The following is a 22,858-nucleotide window of genomic DNA, read 5'->3' as shown; positions in this document are numbered from 1 at the left end:
GTATCTTAACATTTTTTGATTAACTGAGATCACCTATATGTATAACATGCCACTCAATACATGGCATTATAGCCAAAATCAATCTTCCCTCTGTTGTTTAATCCAACAAGAATTCCACCTTTGGTATAATACAACGTTCATGTAATACCCTGTCATTGCATGCATCACCTTATATAAATGCGTATCCTGATTTTAATTCAATGTCCTTTGAAAAGTGAGATGCAGCCATACATGTAGTAGTCTTGTCCGTTTTTATACCATACCTTCACATCAAGAAAGCGAGGGGTATCAGAATCATTCCACTAACATAGAGCACGAAACACATTCTGTCAAGTACATAGGTGAGCATCATCCATTCATTCCTTTTGTCTGGCTCCTCTTGGACCATGTTCTTGAGGAGTAAGACGCTTGTCTTCAGTGCACGGACGGTCTTCGACATGTCCTTAGCAATACCTTGCATTGTAGAGGATTCTTCCTCTTCGATGAAGGACTGTATGGCAGTATCCTTGTTAATCAGATCGTCTGCTTTGAGGTCGCTTTCGATGGCAGGGTTCTCATACGTGACGTTCGCTTTCTCATCTAGTTTTCCAACATTAGCACCAGACTGCCTAGGAGGTAGAATTTTGAGAGGCTTAGAATACTATATACAGGTTCGTGGAAACGTTTAAAATTGCATGGTCACTTTATTTCAGCTTCCATCTGAAGCGTCCCGAATAATATATTGGGTGGGCCGACTACTCTCTCTTCGCAGCCAGGGGCTGAATTGCGAGAAGCGCACAATTGGCGGGGCTAGATCGCAAGGGTCTGGAGCAGCTGTCATTCCGCGCTAACTCAGGTGACCTCAATACGACAATTGCCCCATGAGCGGCCATTAGACTATAGGTTTTGAAACACTCACACCGGGAAGGACCCCTACTCTTTTCGATAAGTGCGGTGGTTCTTTTAACGTGCTCGATGTGTGGCTCTCCTCAAACACGGGACCTCCATTTAACGTCCTATCCGAGGGACTTCCCCAACGTAAACTGGACAAATCAGGGAACTCCGGATTCGAACTCAGTACCTCTGGGTTCTGGGGCAAACACCCTGCCACTGCGCCACCGTGACGCCACCTGAAAGAATTCTTCTGAACTTCATGTCTTGATAGTCCCAAGGAGGTTTTATTAAACCTCCTTGGTAGTCCATTCATTAACCAGATGAAATACTCTTAAGTACTTGTTGTCAAGCAAAAATATTTATGTAATGGACGAAGTGTGTAATTATGTCACCACGTGTTTTATAGAGAGAGAAGCCACTAAAACTTAGATATACGGTAGTGCATGATTTGTATAGTGTTTAGTATTATGTTAGATTTTCTCTCCTTACACCATGTATACATCTAATCCCTGGGGAATGAATATGCTGTAAGATTATTATCATAGTAGTTGATTATTATTATTATTAATTAGACGGAGCTCGGTGGCCTACGAACAACGGCTGATCCCTAAAAATCACACAGTGATCGAGTGGATATCGGCAGTATTCCTAGATCTTTAGAGTCATTTAAATATCAGATGACCTAGTATCCTGCAAAGGCTGCTGCATGTATGACGCCGGCGTTACTGAGTGTCATAAGCCGACCAGACTATCAACGTTATCACGTCGTGTTTTTTTTTTTGGGGGGGGGGTGTTATTGAAAAATCAAAGCCCTTACTTGGTGAGATCTCCAAGCAGGAGGACTCGTGAGCAGCCCCGTAGGAAGAAACTCCTCATCCAGGAGGGCATGTCGTCATCTTTCCCGTGAAGGTTGATGAGAACCGTGGTGACCAGCATGAAGAATCCCATCAACACGATCGCCACAATGTTCAAAATACCTGTTTTGGACATTTCAAAAAGCAACATGGATTGAGAGGGATTCTTGCAAAATAAACAGACATGTGTTGCTTCTTATCTCTCTAAAATATCTTTAATGTGTCTGCAATACTGTGTTCCCAGGACACATATCATGATAATGACATTTCTTTTTATTCATTGGTTTGGCTGTTCAGCACGCACAGTCAGGGATGCAAAACTAGCCTTTTGCTATTACATAGGGCTTAGCCTATGTTTACACAAGCTCTCTGCCGGAGATTACTGACCCCTAGGGGGCTGCCGGTAACAGGACCGGCCGGCCGCTAGGAGCGCGATTTGTCAGGCTACAAAGGGCTAGCCCTGCTGACAAAGACAGGCCATTGTGATAATAGATGTCCAAACACATCAACTTGGTTAACTGAACCTCTTCACCCAGATCTTCATTGTGATTTTAATCAAAGAATGTATATTTTTCATACATGAGTGATATCAGAATATCAAAAAAATGTATATTAATTTACCAAAAAATGGGATGTCACTGGACCTTGGCAGGAAGTCTGAGATGACCAGTAAGGTGACAAACATGGAGAGGAGAATCGCCATGCCGAAGGACAGCCTGTCGCCGTTGTCAATGGGGATGAAGAAGATGATGCAGAAAAGAAGAGCTAGGATGACCCCTGGAGCCACAGTCGTGCACATGTGCTGTTTGGGACTTCTGTCAAGGTTGATGTTGAGACAGCCCTATAGCGACAGAGAGTGACTATCAAAAACCGAAAATTCAACTGCAGCACTGTAACAGAGCGCTAGGGTTCCAAAATGTACTCATTTGGAGGTCTCATTAAGTTCTATCATATCAACATATTATGCATCAAGACAATCAATCCAGGCATTGTTGAGTTATGATGTTCACACACACATGGAGACACACACACACACACACACACACACACACACACACATAGGGACACACACACACAGGGTCATATGGACACACAGGGACACACAACCACACACATACACACACAAACACACACACACAGGGACACACACATATAGGGACACACACAAGCACACACACGCACGCACACACACAAACACACACCCCCGCGCGCGCACGCACATACACACACACGCATCAGAAAACATAACCTTCTTGGCGAACGAAGGTAACAAGATAATTAGGGATGAAAAACAAAGGTATCAAAAGGAGACTGTAAAAAATGATAAACATAATGACACCTTATACTCTAACAGTTATCTCTAACGATATATACTACCTTATAGCTGTCTACCGCCATTCCGTACGCGGTATACCACTCTCCTGCCACCGTCTCTCTCAATTCCTCACAGTCGATGACGTCGAACTGTTTGTTGAGCTGACTGGTTGGACATCGGAGCGCCTCCCCAGACGTGTTCCTCACATGGAGGCACACTGGACACGTCATGTCGTCGAAAGGGAAGAGGAAGTGGTTCAAGCTGCACTGTGTCTCCAAGAGCGTCTCTGTAATAGATAAATATCATAGAAATCTGTCGTTCCTTTGTTCCGGTATTCTCCCTAAAAGATTTTCACAATAACGCCCCTGCAGTTCAAGAGCAAGCTCCTAGGAGGGCCCAAACCTATATTACTTCTTCATTACATCACAAGCTATCAGCCCCCAAAAAATCAAGACCATAGCACGCCCAGGTCAAAAGATACAAAAACGGAGGTTCTGCTGCAGTACCAAAGTCATATACCAGGGGACCCAAAATCGACCTTGAACTTCGGCTTCACAACACCTGCCCACATACCAAATATGATCGTAATCAATCGAGAGGCTCTTGAGTTATGGTGACTAAAGTAGTCCGGAAACACAAACAGACAGACAAACAAACAAGCAAACAGACAAACAGACAGACGCACACACAGACGCGCCAAAACTATATCTCCATTTTTCATGGAGATAACAAAAGAACAAGGTCATAACAACATCATAAAGATTCCATTGGCGATTTCAAAAAATTTCAACAAGCTTTCGACCTGGCCTGGTCACATGACATAGGATTTGTGTAATTTCAACTTGAGAAGGACCAAAGGACTGATCGAAATACGGTTGATATGCTAAAAAAAGAATTGAAACTCTGATCTTCATGGTATACTTTGCGTACGGAAACAGCGTCTAAAGTCTTTATAACGACGACTTGATAATAATAGTATATGCGAAATACCGTCACAGATGAGATTCGGTCATAAAACAGACTTTTTCACTTTCTAAGCAACAAGTACCTCTTTGTGTCTGTTTATATTGGTTCGCTACGCAAAATGTGATACCAGTCAAAGACCTAACGTTAAGTTGATTTTATACATATCAAAGAGCAGACAAATGAGCTACAGCATTTTGCGCAACGCGTACGTATTGTATAGCATGGAAGATATTTATACTTGCCAAAGGCCCAGATAATCTCTCCGTCATGATTGACAGTCACGTCCACCTCGGGAAGCCCCGCGAAACCTTTATCTGCGCTGTAGAACATCATATAAGCCACGTGTTCATCACGTGCAGATCATCATATAAACCGCGTGTAGAACACCATGTAAACCACGTGATAATCACGTGTAGAGCATCTTATAAACCGCGTGTAGAACACCATGTAAACCACGTGTTCATCACGTGCAGATCATCATGTAAACCGCGTGTAGAACACCATGTAAACCACGTGTTCATCACGTGCAGATCATCATGTAAACCGCTTGTAGAACACCATGTAAACAACGTGATAATCACGTGTAGAGCATCATGTAAACCGCGTGTATGAAAATCTGTAAACCACGTGTAGAACGTGTTGTAATGCAAATCAACGAGTACATCACGTGTAGAACATTATGTAAATCATTTGTGCCTCACGTGTGGAACATCATGTAAACCACGTGTACATCATCGTGTAGACCATCACTATACACCACATGAAACGCACGTGTGGAAAAGTATGAAAAGAACATGTAAGTCGCGTGTGCATTAACATTCTTGGATGGACAAGTGATGTACAAAACCATAGGGCTCACCCTATGGTACTAAGTACCTTCAGTTAATACTATAATCCTGAATCTAAGTATGAAAACAATAAACTTAATGCGTAGTTTCTCAACAGTCTAACATTATGTCAAATATTTTATTTCTAACACAGAAGATGAAAGGACCTACAACTTACCTTCCTGCCAGTGACATATGTGGTGTCCAGACTTTAATGTGGTTCAGAGTGATACTCGTCAGGTCACCGTATGAAGATGGAGTCCATGATAATCTGGGGTCATTCCAGTGCTGCAACGAAGAATAAAAAACAATACAAGCGTAAAGAAAAAATATTCGTGGCTTGTCAGATTTTCAATTACCCGTGATATGGACGAGGAGTTTGCTCAGAATGTCTGTAAGGATATCATTCTTGAGTAAATCGGTAGGTGAAATGTGTGGTCAACTCAGTCGCGCATAAAAATGTGAAAAACCCATATAGATACTGCAATCTCAAGAAGAGATTTTCTTCTACATTGTGCCAAATTTCAACTCATTTCATACAAAATGAACCTGCTATGATACAAAATGCGTTTCGTCTTTAACCCCCCTCGTACTGAACATTGACAGACGGTGAAATATGTGGTAATATGCAACTCTTCACAGACAGCGATATTGTATTTTGAAACGTTACTTTATTATGATAAATAGATATAATAGTCATGTACACATATGTCCCATGCACGTAATGGCAGTGAGCCACTCACCAGTTCAATGCTGACGTCAGTTAGAATGGAGGGAACCGATTCGTCCTGGAATGGGGACAAACATATGGTAATTTTCATTCAGTGACTTTGACATTTGTACAATAGAAGATTCTAAGATGGTGGAGATGTGTGGGTTGTATATCATTGCTATTAACTTACTAAGAAGTCGATGAATTGGATTCTTTCGTTTTGTTAAATGCTTCTGATATCCAGCGATCGAGTTATTTTTTGGCGACGGCTCAGGGGCGGAGCCGTTTGTTTAGTACTGCGATTGATGTTGAAAATATTCTACGAATTCCACGCACGCATTCCCCAATGAATTCTTTCTGTTCCGCTAATTCCTTTGCCATGCGTATAGAAAATGTGACATAAAAAATAATCGGAACCAGGCTGATGACGGCGTTGATAGCCCCAGCAATGGTGATGTGCACTCCCACTCCAGTGTCGGTAGGGGGCAAGTCAGCACTGTAAACAGACCGGTTGAACTTGTCTATCAGCAGCTGAGTACGTTTATTTTCTGAAAAACCGGAGAAGAAGTCATGAGTGAAGACAGTGTTCAAACAGTGAAGCGGTGAGTCTGACAATAAATCTAAAAAGCGAAACAAACTCTTAGCTCGACCAAACGATGATTTTCCTTTATCATACTTCATGTCTCCGTGTCAGAAGATAGAAATGGACGGTTTAAACTTGTACCTATACACTCTGGTAGGTCCACGTCCCAGACGCCATCTTTAATGCACTTGGCCATGGACCTCCCACGTAGTGTGTACCCTGTCTCACACGTGTAGGTCACCGTCTCTCCTGGCCAGTACCGGGGTCGTATGGGGCTTACCCGCACACTTCTGGAGCGTACCCTGTCACCACAGAAAGCAACTAGAACATACCAAAAATGTTGATACGTTTGTAAGAATGGTTTCGGATAGCAGCGATTCAGAAGTGTGTGGATAGACTTCTTTCATTGGACCAAAAATTGACCTGGATCTTTAGCAATAATCCCATGGGTACCCATACTTAGATAACATGATTGTCTGCATCATCAACATCATGGGTCTTTACGGGGGGGGGGGGGGTACTATTCAGTTACTTGATTATAATTGGCCCATTTCTTTGATACTGTGTGATTGAATGTATAATTTGGTTGATTTTGTATTCATCAACAAAATGTGATCTCTTGAAAAATAAAACCTGCTTTTGGGGTTGACACCAAGTAAAAAAAAGCAAAGCATTACAGTTATTCATGTACGTCTGAAGATGTTTTACAAGACTTACTCTTATTTGTACACGGGGTAAGTTCGCAGTACTCCCAGTTTCGGGCTTTGTCCGTGTAGCACCATGGCCTCAGGGCTCCATCCGGGTTACGGCAGTAGTTCTGTTCTAGATTCAGCCACTTGTACCTCTCCCCCGTGTATGCGCTCAAATGCCAGTCCATGCACACTTTCTCTGATACAGTTACGTTCTTCTTTCCCCTGTAGTTTCGGCCATTTCCATTGTAGCATTCTGTGTGCATGTTCGCAATGTCAATGTGTTATCAATATTGATTGTAATTATCTAAGAGTGTATATGAAATATTGTATATATACTGTAAGCATGTAGCATAAGACCATGGGTCTAAAATGTGAAACATACATACATATCTAAGAGTGAAATCTTCTTAATTTACAGTCATATACGTAACTACTTAGGTTTGTCGATATTTCAAATGAAAGATTACGAAAGAGTTTAATGATGCACAGCGCAACAAAGGTTTGAACATTTCATACCGTCGTACACAGGTCCATATACGCAGCTGTCATCTGGAAAGTCTGTACAGGAAGGAATGATCCTCAGCAGATCTTCATTTGTACAGGTTGCACGAATCTCTGCGCACCAGGATCGGCAAGGGTGTCTGGTGAACTGGTCAGAGGAACACTCAGGGAGAAGGTTGTAGCACGTAAACTCACGGATCTACAAAAAGGGGTAGGAATTCCCTTTTTGTATTTTTGCCTTGATGTGTAAACGTTTAGCAAATTGTACGTGCAGATCTAACATGCTACTGATATCTGTTTTCCAAAAATTGGAACATACACTGACATTGATACCTGTATACTAATCAAGGTCTTTGGAGAAATCCCGGAAGGTTACTAAATATAAGATATAACTGGATCCGGACAAAACCAAAATTCTCTAGCCGTACGTGTATGTACATTGTCTGCTATCTAAACCTGCTTGGAAAACGACTTCGTTTTGGGCCTCTTCCGTTATCAAGTTCAAGTGGATGTCTTAGCAAGGCCTAAGGGAGGTGCAGTGACGTACGCCAGTAGAAATCTACATATCTCACCTGTGGATGACAGGAACTTCCGGTAAGAGCGCTTGCGTTGGCTAGGTTTTTAGCCTTCTCTAGTTCCGTAGCGTTTTGATGCTGTAGAAAGTTTGGAAACGCCGTCCTACGTGACGAGCGCGGACAAACGCGTCTCTCGTCCAACTCAGACGGTATCGCGTCACAAGCTGGAAAAGATGCGAGAAAAGATACGTTGCTTTGATAACAAAGTTCTTTGTACAGAACCAAGTGTTCTGTTAAAACTGACGTTTTGATTACGGTCATTTTAAAAGATCTTTGTGTTCAATTCTATTTTACTGCCGTTTAAATCTGATTTGATTGGCATCAACTTGTCGATTACAATGAAAACAAAATGCTTTTAGTTAACACTTTTGACAAGTATTTTCTTTCCTGTTTTGTCGACCTCTAAGAGTTGAAAAAGCAGTGTTGAAAATTCATATAAATCCTTCATCGACCTAATTTGTCTAATATTTTACAAATCATACACAGCCTGTGCGCTATAATCTCGTTTCCATGTTATCTTACAAAAGATTTGATGAAGCATATGAACAATAGCGATCAGTGATAAGCTATGGTCCATACCGCAGTCTTCCTCGTCACTTCGGTCCCAACAGTCAATAGTCCCGTCACATTTCTGGTAAAGCCAGATGCACTTTGCTTCATCTCCGCAAGGCCACTCTGCTGTGTCACAAGCCACGGATTCTACAACCATTGAACCAAGTCAGTAATTCGCCACAATGCATCAATCTACTGTGTGCATCTATAATAATAAGACAATTTTGTATCAAACTTTGTAAGTGTGAAAGTTTGTAAATGTGGTAACATATGGAACAAGCGTGTGCTGGCGTCATCTCATGTACTGAGATGTAATTGACAACAATGCTCACATATGAACCAACTTCCTCGAAAATGCATGTAATCATTATAAATTATGTGCATACGTAATTGTCAACAATGGAGCTGTGAGCTTTTATATTAGTCACTGGGTTTTTTCTGATGCCAAATATAAGTCCTATTGCACTATTGTTTCTGATGCACTCGGTTTAATGAACTTGTTTTCGACCCTCTTCAAGGCTACTGTTAGATCATGTGGCATAGTGGTAGAGCCCTCACCTCTTGGTATTGTTGAAAAGGTGGCGTTGAAATCTGTAATCGAAAGTTCTCCAAAGCCCTCGCTTGTGAATAGAGCTGTTATCTTGTAACTTTCAGTTATGATGGGCTTGCCTTTTCCGCAGAATTTACCTGAGAAACGAAACAAAACAAGTTTGATAAGTGCCGAATCTTATCAATTGAACGCTTTCGCAGCATTTTATAAGGCGGTTCACGGTTTAAACAGCGCATGACCTATGTGATGCATCATGGGTAATATCTAAACGTTTGGATAAATGAATAAATAAAGTTGAAGGCCCCTGAGACATAAAAAAGCATGTATCAAGCTTTGTCTAGGCAATAATGTTTTCTTTAGGAGCTTTCGCCTTTGACCTCGCGCATGTGTAGTTCAAAGCGTGAACAACTTTCTTTGATAGCTGATGTGGAAAGGAGTTGATGTTTATCACTTTTAACGGTGTGATTTCTCCATTTGTCTCACCCTGCCGTTGCTTCGTTACTGGTGTGAAAGCTTGGAAGATTTTAGTGAAAACCGTGTCATTGAGGATAAATTAACTGTGTGAGTATATATATGATTTCACGTAAAATGCAGCGTCGAAGGCTGAGTGACGCCGGGCAGCCATCTCAGTGCTTACTCATTGACATGCATGCTTACCGCGTGTTCTAAGCCCTGATTGGTTCGCGTCATGAAAACATGTGCTCTGATTGGTTGACTGCAAGATTTCACGTGATCGACATGTCGGGAGTTTTTTGTATTTGGCAGGAATTTACGCAGTTCTCGCTTATCTGAACAAACCAGATCACGTATTTAATCCAATATGGTGACATTAAAATCACCGGAAAGGTAGGATTGTACTTTGATTACAATTTTGCGAAATAAAGTTGCGATATCGTGAGTGTGCTTGTCTTGCTCAAAATCCTATTCGGCCCCTCCCCTCCTTCGGGACGTCAATATCGCTATTTCGGACAGTCGTATAGTCGGGAGTCGTATAATTTGCGCTGACAAATAGTCTATACAGATATGCGGAATCTATTGTTACAGCTTTTGGACTGTATACAAACGCTATGCGTTTAAAAGAAACACACTGTCTTTCACCACTTTGACGGGGATAGAATATCTAACTACCCCTGAATTCGTGGAGCCCCGCTGGATGGTCACCATCAAAGATCTCTATGTGGTCGTACGGACAGTCACGCCTCCACCTTTTCCCACTTATCGAGAAGTGAACGAACGTCAGGTTTATCTTCATGTGTGGCTCCACCTAAAACAAACAAAAAATAGAAATCTACCACATACACAATATTCTTGAAATGGGGAAGAAATCACAGATACAGTTACATATTCGAACTGTTAATCCTATTCTGACAATACAATGAAAATAAATCTATAAGTGTTTACCAAAAATGACATACTGTAAACGCATTCAAGTTTGCGTGCCTTTAATCGCGGTACGGAGTAAATGGAGTGTCTGCGGTGGTTTGAAGTTCGCGTTTGAGACAAGGGGATGAGAGGGCAAAAATATTTCGCGGTAATTTTAAGTTCGCGGCGAAGAGCTTACCGCGAAAACCGCGAACATAAAGCCGCAGCGAACATTTCTGCATTTATTATCCTGAAAGAGGTAGCAAGGTATTACCGATATCAGCCATCTACATTTCCGGTTTCGAGATGTTGCGGCATTAAAGGACAATGTGTTGTTGGTCAAGGAGTCTTCACAGGCAGAATATTCGGACCACTTGTTCCCTTGTGCAAGAAAATGAGAAAATAAAGAACATACGACAACAACAACAACATCTGGATATTAAATAATAACATGATATTTGACAAAACACAATTTCTCCTCTTACACATCCGGTCATTTCATGTTTATTTCAGGTTGGCCAACAGCAATTTAGAAGAGCATAATGTAAGGCCTTTTAAAAATTCCTGGAACCGTGCAGTGAGAAAGAAGGAAGAGTGGACAATAGAAAAAATGGGAGGATCTCTGTGAATGGACAGGCATGACACTAATGTAGCGAAACAACTTGTACCATGTAGCGAAACGACTGTAGCGAACTGACAATGTAGCGAAACAACCGGTTACCGAAACATTAGGAATCATGAAAGCAAGAAGGACTGAGAAAACTATGTCAGATCTTCTGTTGTGCCCCAACGGTCAAATGAATTGACTACGTGTGAGATAACCAGAGAGTGTAATGTCTTTCGACAGTAGAATAACAAAATTGACATACTGGCACAGGCCGGCACACCACACAAGCTCGCCATGGGCATGCTTTGACGACCCTGTACGTAACACCATGGTTCACTGTACTGTCGTGCCGGGTTTCTGCAGAAGTTGCCGTCCAAGTTCCACTTGTCTAGGTCGTCTTGAGTCTGTGTCAAAGCAGGTGGATATTATGGAGTTATGTAATGCAAGTTTTATCTAGATCGATGATTCTAAACGTTTCAACAGAATTTTGAAGCAAATGTGAATCATCCTTCAAGTGATGCAGCAGTCGGGCACTAATTAAAACGGGAGACATGATATGATTTGTGTAGTATAAATGTACTTACCAAGTTTGCGCCTTTCTTCCAATCAAGACAGTCTTTCCCGGTTGCAGTTCTGCTGCGCAAGCCTCTGTAGTTTTCTCCCCATCCATTGTAGCAATCTTGAAAAAGATCAAAGAATAAAATGCGTAAGTTCCTAACAGCTGATTCGGGGGTAAAAGATCTACCAATAAAATATTGCTATGGATTATTGATTCGAATAATTGCTATGAATGACAAATGTGCCACAGCATACAATAACACCCACTACGACCTCGTAGGATGTTGATCTCAATGATGATTTCAAATTAGCGCCTCTAAAAGAGTGGTCAAAAGCCTACCTTCAGTTTGTGGCGGGTAATAACAGTCGTGCCATGGCAACGGGTTGACGTCATATATATCGTTCGTTAACCAGCAATCCCACATGACTTCGCGCCACCAGGAGTAACACATGGGAATCATCCTAAGAAAAAAAAACATATTACAGCTTCAATTCTCTCTAGAACATAATCTACCAATACAGTGCTAACAGGTAGAGGCCATCAATTTGCAGGAAATTAGTCCTATACGTTTGCCCAATTCCTTAAACTTTAACTTCAACTTTGATAAAGTCTAACACCCAGTTTTCTCCATATGATGGTATAGGCGCCAACTAAAGGTTCATTAACTTATCCATCGATGCTCATTCATCAATGTAAAAGAACTAAGTTTTGAATAAGAAATATTAAATGACCTATTTGGAGGTGTCAATATAAGGCCTGGTCGTTTGCTATAACCACTGTATAAACCGCCGAGTGAGCGAAGCGAATACTAGGGTAAAAGTAATGAAAATACAAACCTTTGATTGACGCACATCGGAGCAAGAATTGCGCAGTGGAAAGCAATGAGCTCGGGATGAAAGCAATCCACACGGTTGTCCAGTAGCTCCAGGGTGGTGTTGAAGGCAGCGGACGTGTTGGACGTTACGATGGCCGAGAAGTCAGTGTGTCCCAGCAAGTTGGGTAGAGACATTTCGTCATAGGTGATGAACCCTTTGCAGAAACCCAACTGTTCTGGTATCTCTTGGCATTCTATGATGCAGAGGAATGTGACAAAGATTGGAGGTTGTCTCATCATAAGAGACACTTTGAGGCTTTTGGGGGTCATCCTCTCGGTACCAAAGTATGAGGTCATTACATTTGACATAACACACATAGCAGAGCGTAGCTGTGCCCTCTCGATACCTAGAGGGCACAGCAAAAAGAACCCTGGCTTACAGCATGCGCTTTCGTCACTCCCGTCAAAGCAATTTTCATTGCGATATGAGACTCACGGCGAGGCCATGGATACTTGTCATCCTTTCGCCATCAAATAATAACGTTGTTTGACTCCAAGCAAATAGCAGCGCACAACAAAAAGAACCCTTACCGCATCCTCGTTCGTCACTTCCATCAAGGCAATTTTCCTCTCCGTCACAACGGTTCTTAAAGGGTAAACATCCAGAGCGGTCAGCGCAGCGAAATCTTTGATGTTCTTTCCACAAGGAAAAGTCCCCTTCCAAACAGGGATCCCCTGTTCACGAAGAGAAGAAATTAACATTAACAAAAGAACGGGGAAAACACAGTACAATAAGAATAACACCAGCTAAATGCTTAGGTCCCAGTTGGAAAATGGGGCACCGCCAGGTAGTTGACGGACTGTTGTTGTTTTTTGCACTTTCGAACGTGACCCCTACGTGGCCCCGTGAGGCACCCTGCGGCCGCCGGGCTTTTATTTTGGGCCCAGCCGGGACCCCGAATTCATTTTAACCCGGACTTAAAATCAACGCGGGACCAGGTATCAACAAATAGACACCGTGAGCTAATCGTTCGAACACCGTACCCCCTCCCCTGTACCCGACAGTCCACCATGACAAATCTGTGGCTTCAGAGCCCTAGGGGCATCGGCATAATAGGGGTCTAAACATAAGCAACAACACTAGCAAAACAAAAAATTACGTACCTTTGTATGTAGCGACGAAAGTTGCGTTAAATCCGGATGCTGTAATCCATGCGTCAGTGTGAAAAACTACCGTCACCATATTCAGCTTGGACACGATTGGATCCTTCGGATACGTGCTTTGGGCGGAAGAGCTGCCACAAAACTTCCCTCCTCCTATTTTACAGGGAATAGAAATGAATACACCTCAGCAAATAGAAAACAAAAGTCCTGACCACCCGTCAAACGTTACGAGTCAAAAAGCTATCAAATGAATCATGACCATAGCAAATACAGAACACGAGGTATCAAAACCGGAAATTCCTGCTGCAGTACCATAAAAAGCCGCTAGGGGGACCATCATCTAATAATTTCTTAATTTTGTCAACATCTATTACCAAACCATTCGTCCTAAAAATCCCTGACTTCTCGAAATATGCTGTTCACAGACAGAAAAAAGACAAAGACCCTAAAACATCCTTCTTTGAGAAGATAATGAATGCAAACATCTTTACCATCCTTGCCGCAATATATTAAGTGCAATCTGTGTTTTCCTCTGCATACGATTGACTCCCTTTTACAGCTATCAGTAGATTCTAATTCAATGTTAAGGAATTAAAGACATACCTAGAATCCGATTGTTTTCGGGACTTCCCTCATACAGCTGGACATAGTCATAGTCACAGTTCTGATGAAATTCCACATCGAAAACGTCGAATGTCAGCGTTATTGACATGGAGGCGTTCACAATGATGGTCCAGTTGCACCAAAGGTTGCTGTCATAGCTGTCCGGATAGTTCGGTGTACTAAAGGTCCCCTCGTCACCAGTTAGGGTTGAGCCACAGGAGGACGTGCCAGAAGCTACGGTGTGAGATAGGAACGCAGATGGATATAAATTATGCAAATCAATGACTAATTAACATGATTAAGGAGAAGCTACAATACTTTCACAGCGGTAAATGATGGAACTTTTGTAATCAAGGCATTTTGCAGTAGAGGTGAATCATTGATCATTAGACATAAATCATGCAAATCATGGCTTCATTTACGTACTTGCCGAGGAAATGCTACAATAGCCTGCTTTCATACTTTGAACACGTTGTGTTATTTCAGTGGCAAATGAGTCATTTATTTGCATAAACAAAGAGAAACATGATATTTCAGTCATCGTTGTGACTCAAGGCTAATGATATTTTGATTCAAACTGTAGTTTCCGTTACATTTCGAAATGACTTACTGCTGCCGCAGGCAGGTACGTCACATGATTGCTTCCTCGGCTTCTTCTTCATGACGTAACACCAAGGTCCCTTCCTGGATCTGTAGGGGTTCCTGCAATAGTTACCATCTAAGTTCCATTTAGCCACGTTTGCAGCGTCCTGAAAGCACAAAACACAAAGCCTGTATTCTAATATTTCACACAAAAATTGATGAAAAAATGTAATACATATGTGAACAGAAAACAGTAACAGACGAACGTCAATACAGACTGTCAACGAGTCATATCAATACAGAATGTCGACTTTTTTCTACATTTTATACACATACAAAGATTTAACATTCGGTCACAAGATACCTACAATTACATGCATTTCAATGTAATGTTTTGTAACATTACGGAAAAGAGGTAGGTGCAACATAACCTACGTATATTCCAACGTCTTCCCAATCCATACATGTCCCTCCTGTGACTGTTCTATTCCGGCTGCCTCTGTAGTTCTCTCCCCAGCCATTGAAGCAGTCTAAGATATGTTGAAATGCAATGAGAGGATCATTAGCTAAAGAAAAATGGACCTGTTTACGAACAATAGGCAACAATGTAACAGAACGCTCTTTGTGCTTATGATATAAACTTACATGTCCTTGTTGTTTCAGTAGCAGGATTTTTTACAAGGAGTCCTTCATCTTTGATTAACGTGCTTGTGGCACACCCTCGAACACGGGACCCCCATTTACGTCCCTTCCGAATGACGGGTGCAGCCCCAACCGAGATGCCCTACCCAGGATTGAACCGGAATTTCCCATTTACCAAATATTGGAGCCAGAAACTTAACTGTGAGGCTGCTACCAGTTGTCTACATCCAGGGACGTCACTATGATATAAATATAACACTGCCTTTGCGTGGCTCAATAGTACAGAAGTCAATATACCTTGGTCCTGGTGTGGGTAGTAACAGTCCGTCGACGGCAGAGGGTTGACGTAATAAAAATCGCTGACAAGCCAGCAATCCCACATGACTTCGCGCCACCAGGAGTAGCACATCGGAACCGTCCTGAAGACAGAGGGTCAGAAAATCCATTTTATTGTCCTTTATGATAGTCGAAGTGACTTATCACAACCACAATACAAATTCGAACCTTTGCCATCGCTGCAACTGCCTTATTCTTACTTCTCCCAGTATATCGGTTTTTTTTAGCCTCCGATGCAGACTCCTCCCGGCTGTTTTCTTTTTCAAGTTACAGTTTTTATACTATTACATTTTTTTTCTTATTGCTGGCTGGGAAGGAAGACTTTTTTAATCTTCTTTCCTTTGAGACGCCGAGTGGGCGAAGGCTCCTTCCCGGCCAGCAATAAGAAAAAAAATGTAATAGTATAAAAACTGTAACTTGAAAAAGAAAACAGCCGGGAGGAGTCTGCATCGGAGGCTAGGGGTTTTTTGTGTGTGTCTGCTTGTGATATTGATGTGTGTCCGTAGTAATTTGAATACTACACTGTCAGTAGAGTGGCAGGAAGTGACTGGAAAGATATTGTCGCGGCAAAGGTCAGACGTCCGGAAGTGACATAACGTGTCAGTCCTGACAGGTCATGGGGTCATGGAATAGGGCATTAATTCTCGTTATCGGTCTGTCAGTCTATGTTTTTGCAGTTATCATATTTTCCATATGGTAGTAAAGTCTATCCTATAGTGGCAGGAATCGATCAATGGACACGAGTAATGTTAATACAAGCCTCATTTGCATAACTAATGTTTTCAAAATGTACCTGTTTCCGCTGCACTTTGGAGCCAGAAGTGCACAGTGGAAAGCGATGACGTCAGGATGAGAGCAGCCATCTTGGTTTTTCAGGAGGTCCAGAGTGGCCGTGAAGGCACGAGACGTGACGATCTCTGAGGAGTTCTTGTGCCCCACAAGGTTCGGGACAGACATCTGGCTGTAGGAGATACGCCCTTTGCAAAAGCCCAGGTCTTCTGGTATCGCACGACATTCTAATGAGGAAAATGAACAGCAAAGAAATGTAAGGAAAAACAGCGATACAAACGAGCAAGGAATCAGATCACAAATATCGACCACTGACTGTCGTATATTTTGTTCCTGTTTGAAGAGATTGCGCTCTGTGAATGGTTTCATAAGATGATGGTGTTCTTACCACAAAGCTCTTCGTCACTTCCGTCGAAGCAATCTTCTTGACCATCGCAACGCTTTACGAAAGGTAGACATTCAGACTTGTCTTTACAGAGAAACCGTTGTCGCGGCTGCCACAGACGGAACTCACCACGTGAACAGGGATCAACTAGTGATCAACAGACAGACATATTCGTTGTAAGTACCATCAAAATGAACGATCAGGAAGTATATCTACGTTTTCATTATTCAGTCGTTAAGAGTTTACACAGAAGTCAAACATTTGGTATGCTTCCTTTTACTGAAAAGGCCATGAAACTCTTTTGAGATGATCTCAAGATGCGCTAACAGGGAATTTCGCCAATCTTGCCCTTCGTTTATATAACAAAAGAATGATCTATTTATAATATTTTTTTAAAATGTACGGAATTAACGCTTGCAGTCAGATGTACAAATACTATGTGTGACAGGTCGTTCCGTACGTGTAACATAACTAGCTGCTGTCGCGCCGCGTGCCTTCAAATCTGCTGTGTTTCTCCGATGGGCGGTTATACCGGCTATGCAGATACAGATACAGGAAAAAAAACTCCACCTACCTTTGTCTATGGCGAAGAATGTAGCCTTGAATCCAGTTGATGTCAACCATGCGTCACTTCGAAACTGGACGGTCACGATGTTGAGTACTGATGTGATTCGTTTGTTTGGGTACTTGGGATCTGCTGGCGTGCTCCCACAAAACTTTCCTGTCATCGTTAGAGTAAACAGATTAACAAAAATGCAACCACGAAGACGTATGATGCATCACTGACCTTAGCCACCTATCGTTAAGTGCCCATTTATAACACATATTGATTTTATTATTATTCTATGGTGAATGCTTATTTTGTCTCCAGAAGCAAGAAGTAGAAGAGACCGTCTATACATTAAAGAACCTTATCGAGTCGGAAACTTCTTTAAAGACCTGATTGAAATGATTCACAATAAAGAATACTGGAGGATACAATTTGTGTACGCTCCAACCTGTTATGGGTGGGAAACACCAAGATGATGATTGAGAATCTATACCTTATTGTATCTGCCTACATTGCAAATTGAAGACAAATCAACAACACAGACGCCAATGTAAACAAGGAAAGATACTTGCCACACTTATAGTTGCCCACACTTACAGTAAATGTATTTAGCACACACGTATAGTTAGTATACCCACCTAGCTGTCGATTGTACTTGGAATATCCCTCGGATAGCTGAACGAAGTCATAGTCACATTGGGGGTGTGGCTCCACGTCAAACCATTCAAATGTCACAACAATGGACTTAGAACGGTTGACCACCAGAGTCCATTCGCAGAAAAGGTTATTGTCGTACTCATTTGGGAAGTTTGGTGAAGAGAAACTCCCTGCCTCGCCAGATATGATGGAGCCACATGATTCCTCAGAGGCTGCAGTAACAACATTATGTAAAACAATTTGAATTTCTAGTTTCTGTTGGCTTATACTTCCCACATTTTTCTATGTGTAGGGCAATCATTTGATGTTGGAAATATTTTGATGTATATTACATGTTGGCACATTTCACGTACAGCAGTTTACCGCAGTATATTCTAAACCTGGAACAAATTCAGGCAAACAAGCACTGACCATTCTTTTTCTTAAATACAAGACAAAGCATAAGTTTACACGATTCTTTTTTTCATTGTTGTACTGTCATCACATAACCACATCTCGAAAATATTAGGAAGTAACAATACATATGTACTTCAATCTTTTCACATATTTTGCATGCTACATTTAATACATTTCAAAGTACGTCTTTTGGCCTTAAGATAATAAAATTTAACGCCATCTGCACGCTAACGTTACCTACAAAGCTTCTCTAAAAACTACCCATCAAACGTCAAACAGAGGTTGATTTTGTACTTACCATCGATCCGAGTTAAGTACAGTGACAGACCAATAAATCCCAGGAAGAAGTGAGGAATTATGCGCCACATTTTCGGAATATTCACGGATTAGCTGTGGAACAGATTAGTAGTTTTCAGGGGGCACTGCAAGTATGTCATCTTGTATCAAACATATATTTAAGACCAACAAATACAGACGCATTATAGGTAACGTCAAATACTTCCCCTACCTGTAAAACTAAATCTTGTGTGTTTCGTACTACATGCATGCATTATGAATATATATATTTACATAACATGTGGCAGTGACACAGCTGACAGTTTTTCATAGAAAGTGCCGTTAAACAAAACTTCCACTCTTCAACTAAGTTTTGTACCAATCAAGCAGCTATGTGACGATCTATTGATGCTAAAATGACATACCTTTTTATACCGTGATCCGAAGAGTTCACGAAAGCATGTTGATGATTCCAATCGAACTCCTGTGTCTTTCTTTATTCAGCTAACAGACATGAGACTTCACAGTTAAACCTTGATAAAAATCCAATTAGAATAGATCGAAATCCCTGCAATATTTCAGGCTTTCACCAAATTTAGTTTTCATATGGCAAAGATGTAAAAATCAAATTAGTAGGCTTTTAAGAGAGGTGCGTCGTAACCTGGCATTGGTCCACTTGATAGACCGTTAAGTTAATCTAATTTTTACCTTTCAATACCAAATACTTCTTTAACGTTAAAAACTGCAGCAAACATATCTTCAGATTCCTATGCGCAACATCTAAATGTTAAAAACTTGTCTTCAAAATTTTCCTGAAAAGAACCTTTTCGATCTTAACCCAGGCCAAGAGTATTATATTTCGATTGTTAGTTTGGTGTGCTGGGTAATACAATCTCAAACAGATTCTAGCTCTTTAATTGACCTTGACTTCATTGACATCTAAGTGCCTGGTCTCTACCCCAACTCGTGGGAAAGTGGCTGTCCTTTAATAATTAATATCGCTGGATCAATAGATATGGGGTCAGTTTGTTATACTTCTCATAGAACAGACATTAGGAAGGAAATTCAAGGATGATGAATATTTGACATAGCGACAACACGTCAACAGAAATAACGACCTAATGATGATGATCACTAATGATATCTTTCATCATCTTTGTAAAGTAAACAGTCTAGACATAGACAGATAGTGTAAGATGTATTCAAAATATGGCACTTTATAAGTGCTTTTTTAAAAAGATTTCCAGATTAAACCAGAGTAGCACAGTGAGTAGTTAAACTAAAAATGGTGTAACGATATAAAAATCCGTATATCTGGATAAATGAAACTCGGTTAGCTATAGGTATAAGTACAGTTACAGCGGTGGAAGATATGACAATATTATGATATATCATAATTGTTCGTATATGCATTGTCTATTACTATAGTTGATATATGCATGGGTATAAAGATGTTGATAAGGTTGAATAAGTGTTAAATGTGTAGCTAAACGTCTCGAGATTACAGCTCTAAAATGTTCTGGATGTATGTTTACCCCACCAAATTGCTTTCACTTTTGTTCTGCATTACACCTCCTTGAATACACCTATAAAATGTTAATTTGATTAGATTTTGATCTTTAAGCAGATCAGAACCAGCCTACTAGCTACACTGTAAATATTAATGACAAGATTTATTCAGAACAGCTCTGATAAAATAACTGATTGTTAAAGACTAACCTGTATTAGGTACAAGAATGTTCATCAATCAGTGACTTATAAAAGGTAACGAGATACGCACCTCCAAATTTTCGATGTCTACTGTACATCTTGATCACGGAGTGACCTAGTCTCGCGAGAACACGAGACTAGGACGAGATCTGTTTTACATATAGACATTCAAAACCGCCAACTGGGACTAAGAACACAGGGCGGACTTTAAAGGAATAACTCGGCATTCCCAATTCCAACAGTCTCCACAAAAAGACTCAGAAATTCCTGCCACCCACCTACAATAGGCCAACATGGGCGTTATATGCCTACCAGGACGCTCTGGTGACTTGGTATTACATGTATCTCATTTGTAATCATATCTGTATACATTTTGATTTTAGAATATTGGCCTGCAGTAATGTGTTTCAGTGTTTATGTAAAGATCAACGCAAATCAATAGTAATGTACTGTATTGCTACTAGCAGTTGATTTAGAAATACAATTGAATCGAATAAAAAAATCACTCTCATCGCCATCGTCTAATCATCGTCAGAGTCCACCAGGGCATTTAGTACCCCTGCGAAGGTGGCTTCTCCGCTGGCGTCACTCTCTATGAACCCGGAGGTGAGCTTCACCCACACCTCGTCTGCAGGCGCCAGGAGTAACACGGCACTGCTGCTGACCTGGGTCTGCACGCCTCGCGCTGTAAGGGACACGATCTTCACTCCATTCTTCATCAGCGAGACGATGCAATGGGACTCCGCTGCTGCTTCGTTCTTCCTTGCCGAGAACGTGAAGGTGTACACTCCACGCGTTGCAGCCACGAATTTACCAGTCCCACTGTCGTACGCTTCTCCCACATTGGTGTGGATGACATCGTACAAAAGCACAGGTCCGGCATTAGTGCCCGAGCTCAGTGCCACGAAGAACGCCACAGCGGGAAGGGATCCCAGAGATCCAGGGTTACCAGGTGGGCCTTTTTCACCAGGAGGACCCATGAATCCAGGTGGCCCAATCTCACCAGGGGCTCCTGGATACCCAGGTGCACCCGCTCGTCCGTCAGACCCGGGCCTTCCAGGTGGCCCAATTAACCCAGGTCGCCCAGGTGGCCCAGGAGGTCCACTAGCTGGCCCGAGCATGTCAGGGATACAGCCAGGTTTGCATTTGGGACCTTCAAAAGTACAAAGAACAAAATGTTTGGAAACACACATCATTTTCAAACAACTCTCAGCGTAAATGTATGTCATAAGCATAATATTACAATAATTTGATGATTGCAGTGTAAAGTGCATAATCTAACCAGTCCTTTACGACCTGTATGTAACACCGTGTTTTACCCAGCCTTACCTGGCTGTCCTCGGGCCCCAGGTATACCGAGAGGTCCACGTTCTCCAGGCGGTCCCGGCGGTCCCGGTGGTCCACGCTGAGTGGGGATGGCCGACGCTAGCTCTGTACCCTTGCCTACTGGGCCTGGCGGACCTACGCAGAAAGACAAGACATTGTGTCAGGAGAATAGCATACTATGTTCCAATCGAACTGTCTTGGTCTTAACAGACTAATGCTTTACGGGTATAACACGTATCCATCAATGTGTTTATCGAGGATTTTAATAAATGTTCTACGCACCGCGAAAAAGTATGTGACGCAGTTTAAAACCTTATCCGTGTCGGTGGTCAGTAGAGTAAATAACTAACGTTACATTCCCAAACGAAGGCTGCAGTAAGGACAGCCAGGAAAGACTTGTTTGTTGTGTTACAAGATGGGACGCCGCAGTTGAACTGCTCACTACAAGTTTCTATCTTATTCCGTCATTGAATACGTCCTGGCAAGATTACACGTTACAAAAGACACGGAGAACAGTTTCACCTACCTGGAGGACCAGGGGGCCCTGGTGCAGCTACGACTTTGATTTCACATGGATTCTTCGGACACGATCCTTCGTTCTCTTCTTTCCCACGCACAGAGTAGAAAACAATGTTCAAGGAAAGAAGAAACAACGTCACGACCACGTTTGACTTTCCGAACGGGTGCAACATGGCGATGTCGTTTGCTTAAAGCTCTCAACGCCTGTACAGAGTTATTCTAGCATGTCCAACAAAAATAGGGCTTAAATGGCGATATGCCTGATGCGTTAGTGTTAGATACAAACCCGATAATTACTCAATAATTGTCTTCACTAAATGAAAGATTTATAACTGCTTGAAAAATGTAGGAAATTACATAATCACATGGATTTGACGCAATATTTACACGTTACAACTTCTTTTGTGTGTTTTGATAGACCCTTTGCACACCCTCCTTAGACATCCAACCTTGTTTCAATCACCAGTGTTATTGTAGTACTAACCCTACTGGGGAATGCTGAAACACGCAAAGGATAAAGATACAAAGCCAACAGCAGTAACTGTCACTAGCTGGTGATGTTCCAGTTACTCTGACATCAC

General features: G+C 41.8%; 3 protein-coding genes across 3 annotated transcripts; all 3 read right to left on the bottom strand.

The window, feature by feature from the left end:
• Positions 1-57: 57 nt before the first annotated feature.
• Positions 58-6,615, bottom strand: LOC136446635 (acetylcholine receptor subunit alpha-like). The gene is made up of 9 exons (XM_066445120.1): positions 6,272-6,615; positions 5,965-6,095; positions 5,579-5,623; positions 5,014-5,123; positions 4,251-4,327; positions 3,105-3,328; positions 2,349-2,568; positions 1,691-1,850; positions 58-608 (listed from the first exon to the last, which is right to left on the bottom strand). Exons 1-9 carry the CDS (start codon positions 6,324-6,326, stop codon positions 266-268), a joined length of 1,365 nt encoding a protein of 454 aa, XP_066301217.1. The 5' UTR covers positions 6,327-6,615; the 3' UTR covers positions 58-265.
• Positions 6,407-18,974, bottom strand: LOC136445733 (apolipoprotein(a)-like). The gene is made up of 23 exons (XM_066443868.1): positions 18,745-18,974; positions 18,032-18,262; positions 17,418-17,564; positions 16,847-16,990; positions 16,463-16,685; positions 15,631-15,752; positions 15,127-15,221; positions 14,720-14,858; positions 14,110-14,343; positions 13,507-13,659; positions 12,934-13,077; positions 12,365-12,596; positions 11,868-11,989; positions 11,554-11,648; positions 11,232-11,373; positions 10,637-10,743; positions 10,129-10,264; positions 9,009-9,137; positions 8,478-8,597; positions 7,896-8,062; positions 7,339-7,522; positions 6,848-7,075; positions 6,407-6,432 (listed from the first exon to the last, which is right to left on the bottom strand). Exons 1-23 carry the CDS (start codon positions 18,812-18,814, stop codon positions 6,407-6,409), a joined length of 3,390 nt encoding a protein of 1,129 aa, XP_066299965.1. The 5' UTR covers positions 18,815-18,974.
• A 1,822-nt stretch (positions 18,975-20,796) lies between these two features.
• LOC136446505 (complement C1q tumor necrosis factor-related protein 3-like) lies at positions 20,797-22,524 on the bottom strand. Its single transcript, XM_066444895.1, has 3 exons — positions 22,285-22,524; positions 21,762-21,893; positions 20,797-21,585 (listed from the first exon to the last, which is right to left on the bottom strand). Exons 1-3 carry the CDS (start codon positions 22,448-22,450, stop codon positions 20,954-20,956), a joined length of 930 nt encoding a protein of 309 aa, XP_066300992.1. The 5' UTR covers positions 22,451-22,524; the 3' UTR covers positions 20,797-20,953.
• Between the last annotated feature and the right edge of the window lie 334 nt (positions 22,525-22,858).

This window comes from Branchiostoma lanceolatum, chromosome 12 (genome assembly GCF_035083965.1).
Source record: "Branchiostoma lanceolatum isolate klBraLanc5 chromosome 12, klBraLanc5.hap2, whole genome shotgun sequence".
Lineage (NCBI taxonomy): Eukaryota > Metazoa > Chordata > Leptocardii > Amphioxiformes > Branchiostomatidae > Branchiostoma > Branchiostoma lanceolatum.
This window is presented reverse-complemented; position numbering and strand designations above follow the sequence as displayed.

Bases quoted from the DNA above. Each gene is read 5' to 3' on its own strand.
- LOC136446505 (XM_066444895.1), bottom strand. From the start codon at position 22,450: ATGTTGCACCCGTTCGGAAAGTCAAACGTGGTCGTGACGTTGTTTCTT. The intron at 21,894-22,284 runs GTAGGTGAAACT...CTTTCTGCGTAG, and splicing joins AGGGCCCCCTGGTCCTCCAG to GTCCGCCAGGCCCAGTAGGC. The intron at 21,586-21,761 runs GTAAGGCTGGGT...GTACTTTTGAAG, and splicing joins TGGGGCCCGAGGACAGCCAG to GTCCCAAATGCAAACCTGGC.
- LOC136445733 (XM_066443868.1), bottom strand. From the start codon at position 18,814: ATGTGGCGCATAATTCCTCACTTCTTCCTGGGATTTATTGGTCTGTCA. The intron at 16,686-16,846 runs GTAAGAACACCA...TTTCCTCATTAG, and splicing joins AAGTGACGAAGAGCTTTGTG to AATGTCGTGCGATACCAGAA. The intron at 10,265-10,636 runs GTAATACCTTGC...TGTTTGTTTTAG, and splicing joins AATGTAGATGGCTGATATCG to GTGGAGCCACACATGAAGAT.
- LOC136446635 (XM_066445120.1), bottom strand. From the start codon at position 6,326: ATGGCCAAGTGCATTAAAGATGGCGTCTGGGACGTGGACCTACCAGAG. The intron at 5,624-5,964 runs GTTCCGATTATT...TCCCCATTCCAG, and splicing joins TCAACGCCGTCATCAGCCTG to GACGAATCGGTTCCCTCCAT. The intron at 3,329-4,250 runs GCAAGTATAAAT...TATCTATTACAG, and splicing joins AGAGATTATCTGGGCCTTTG to AGACGCTCTTGGAGACACAG.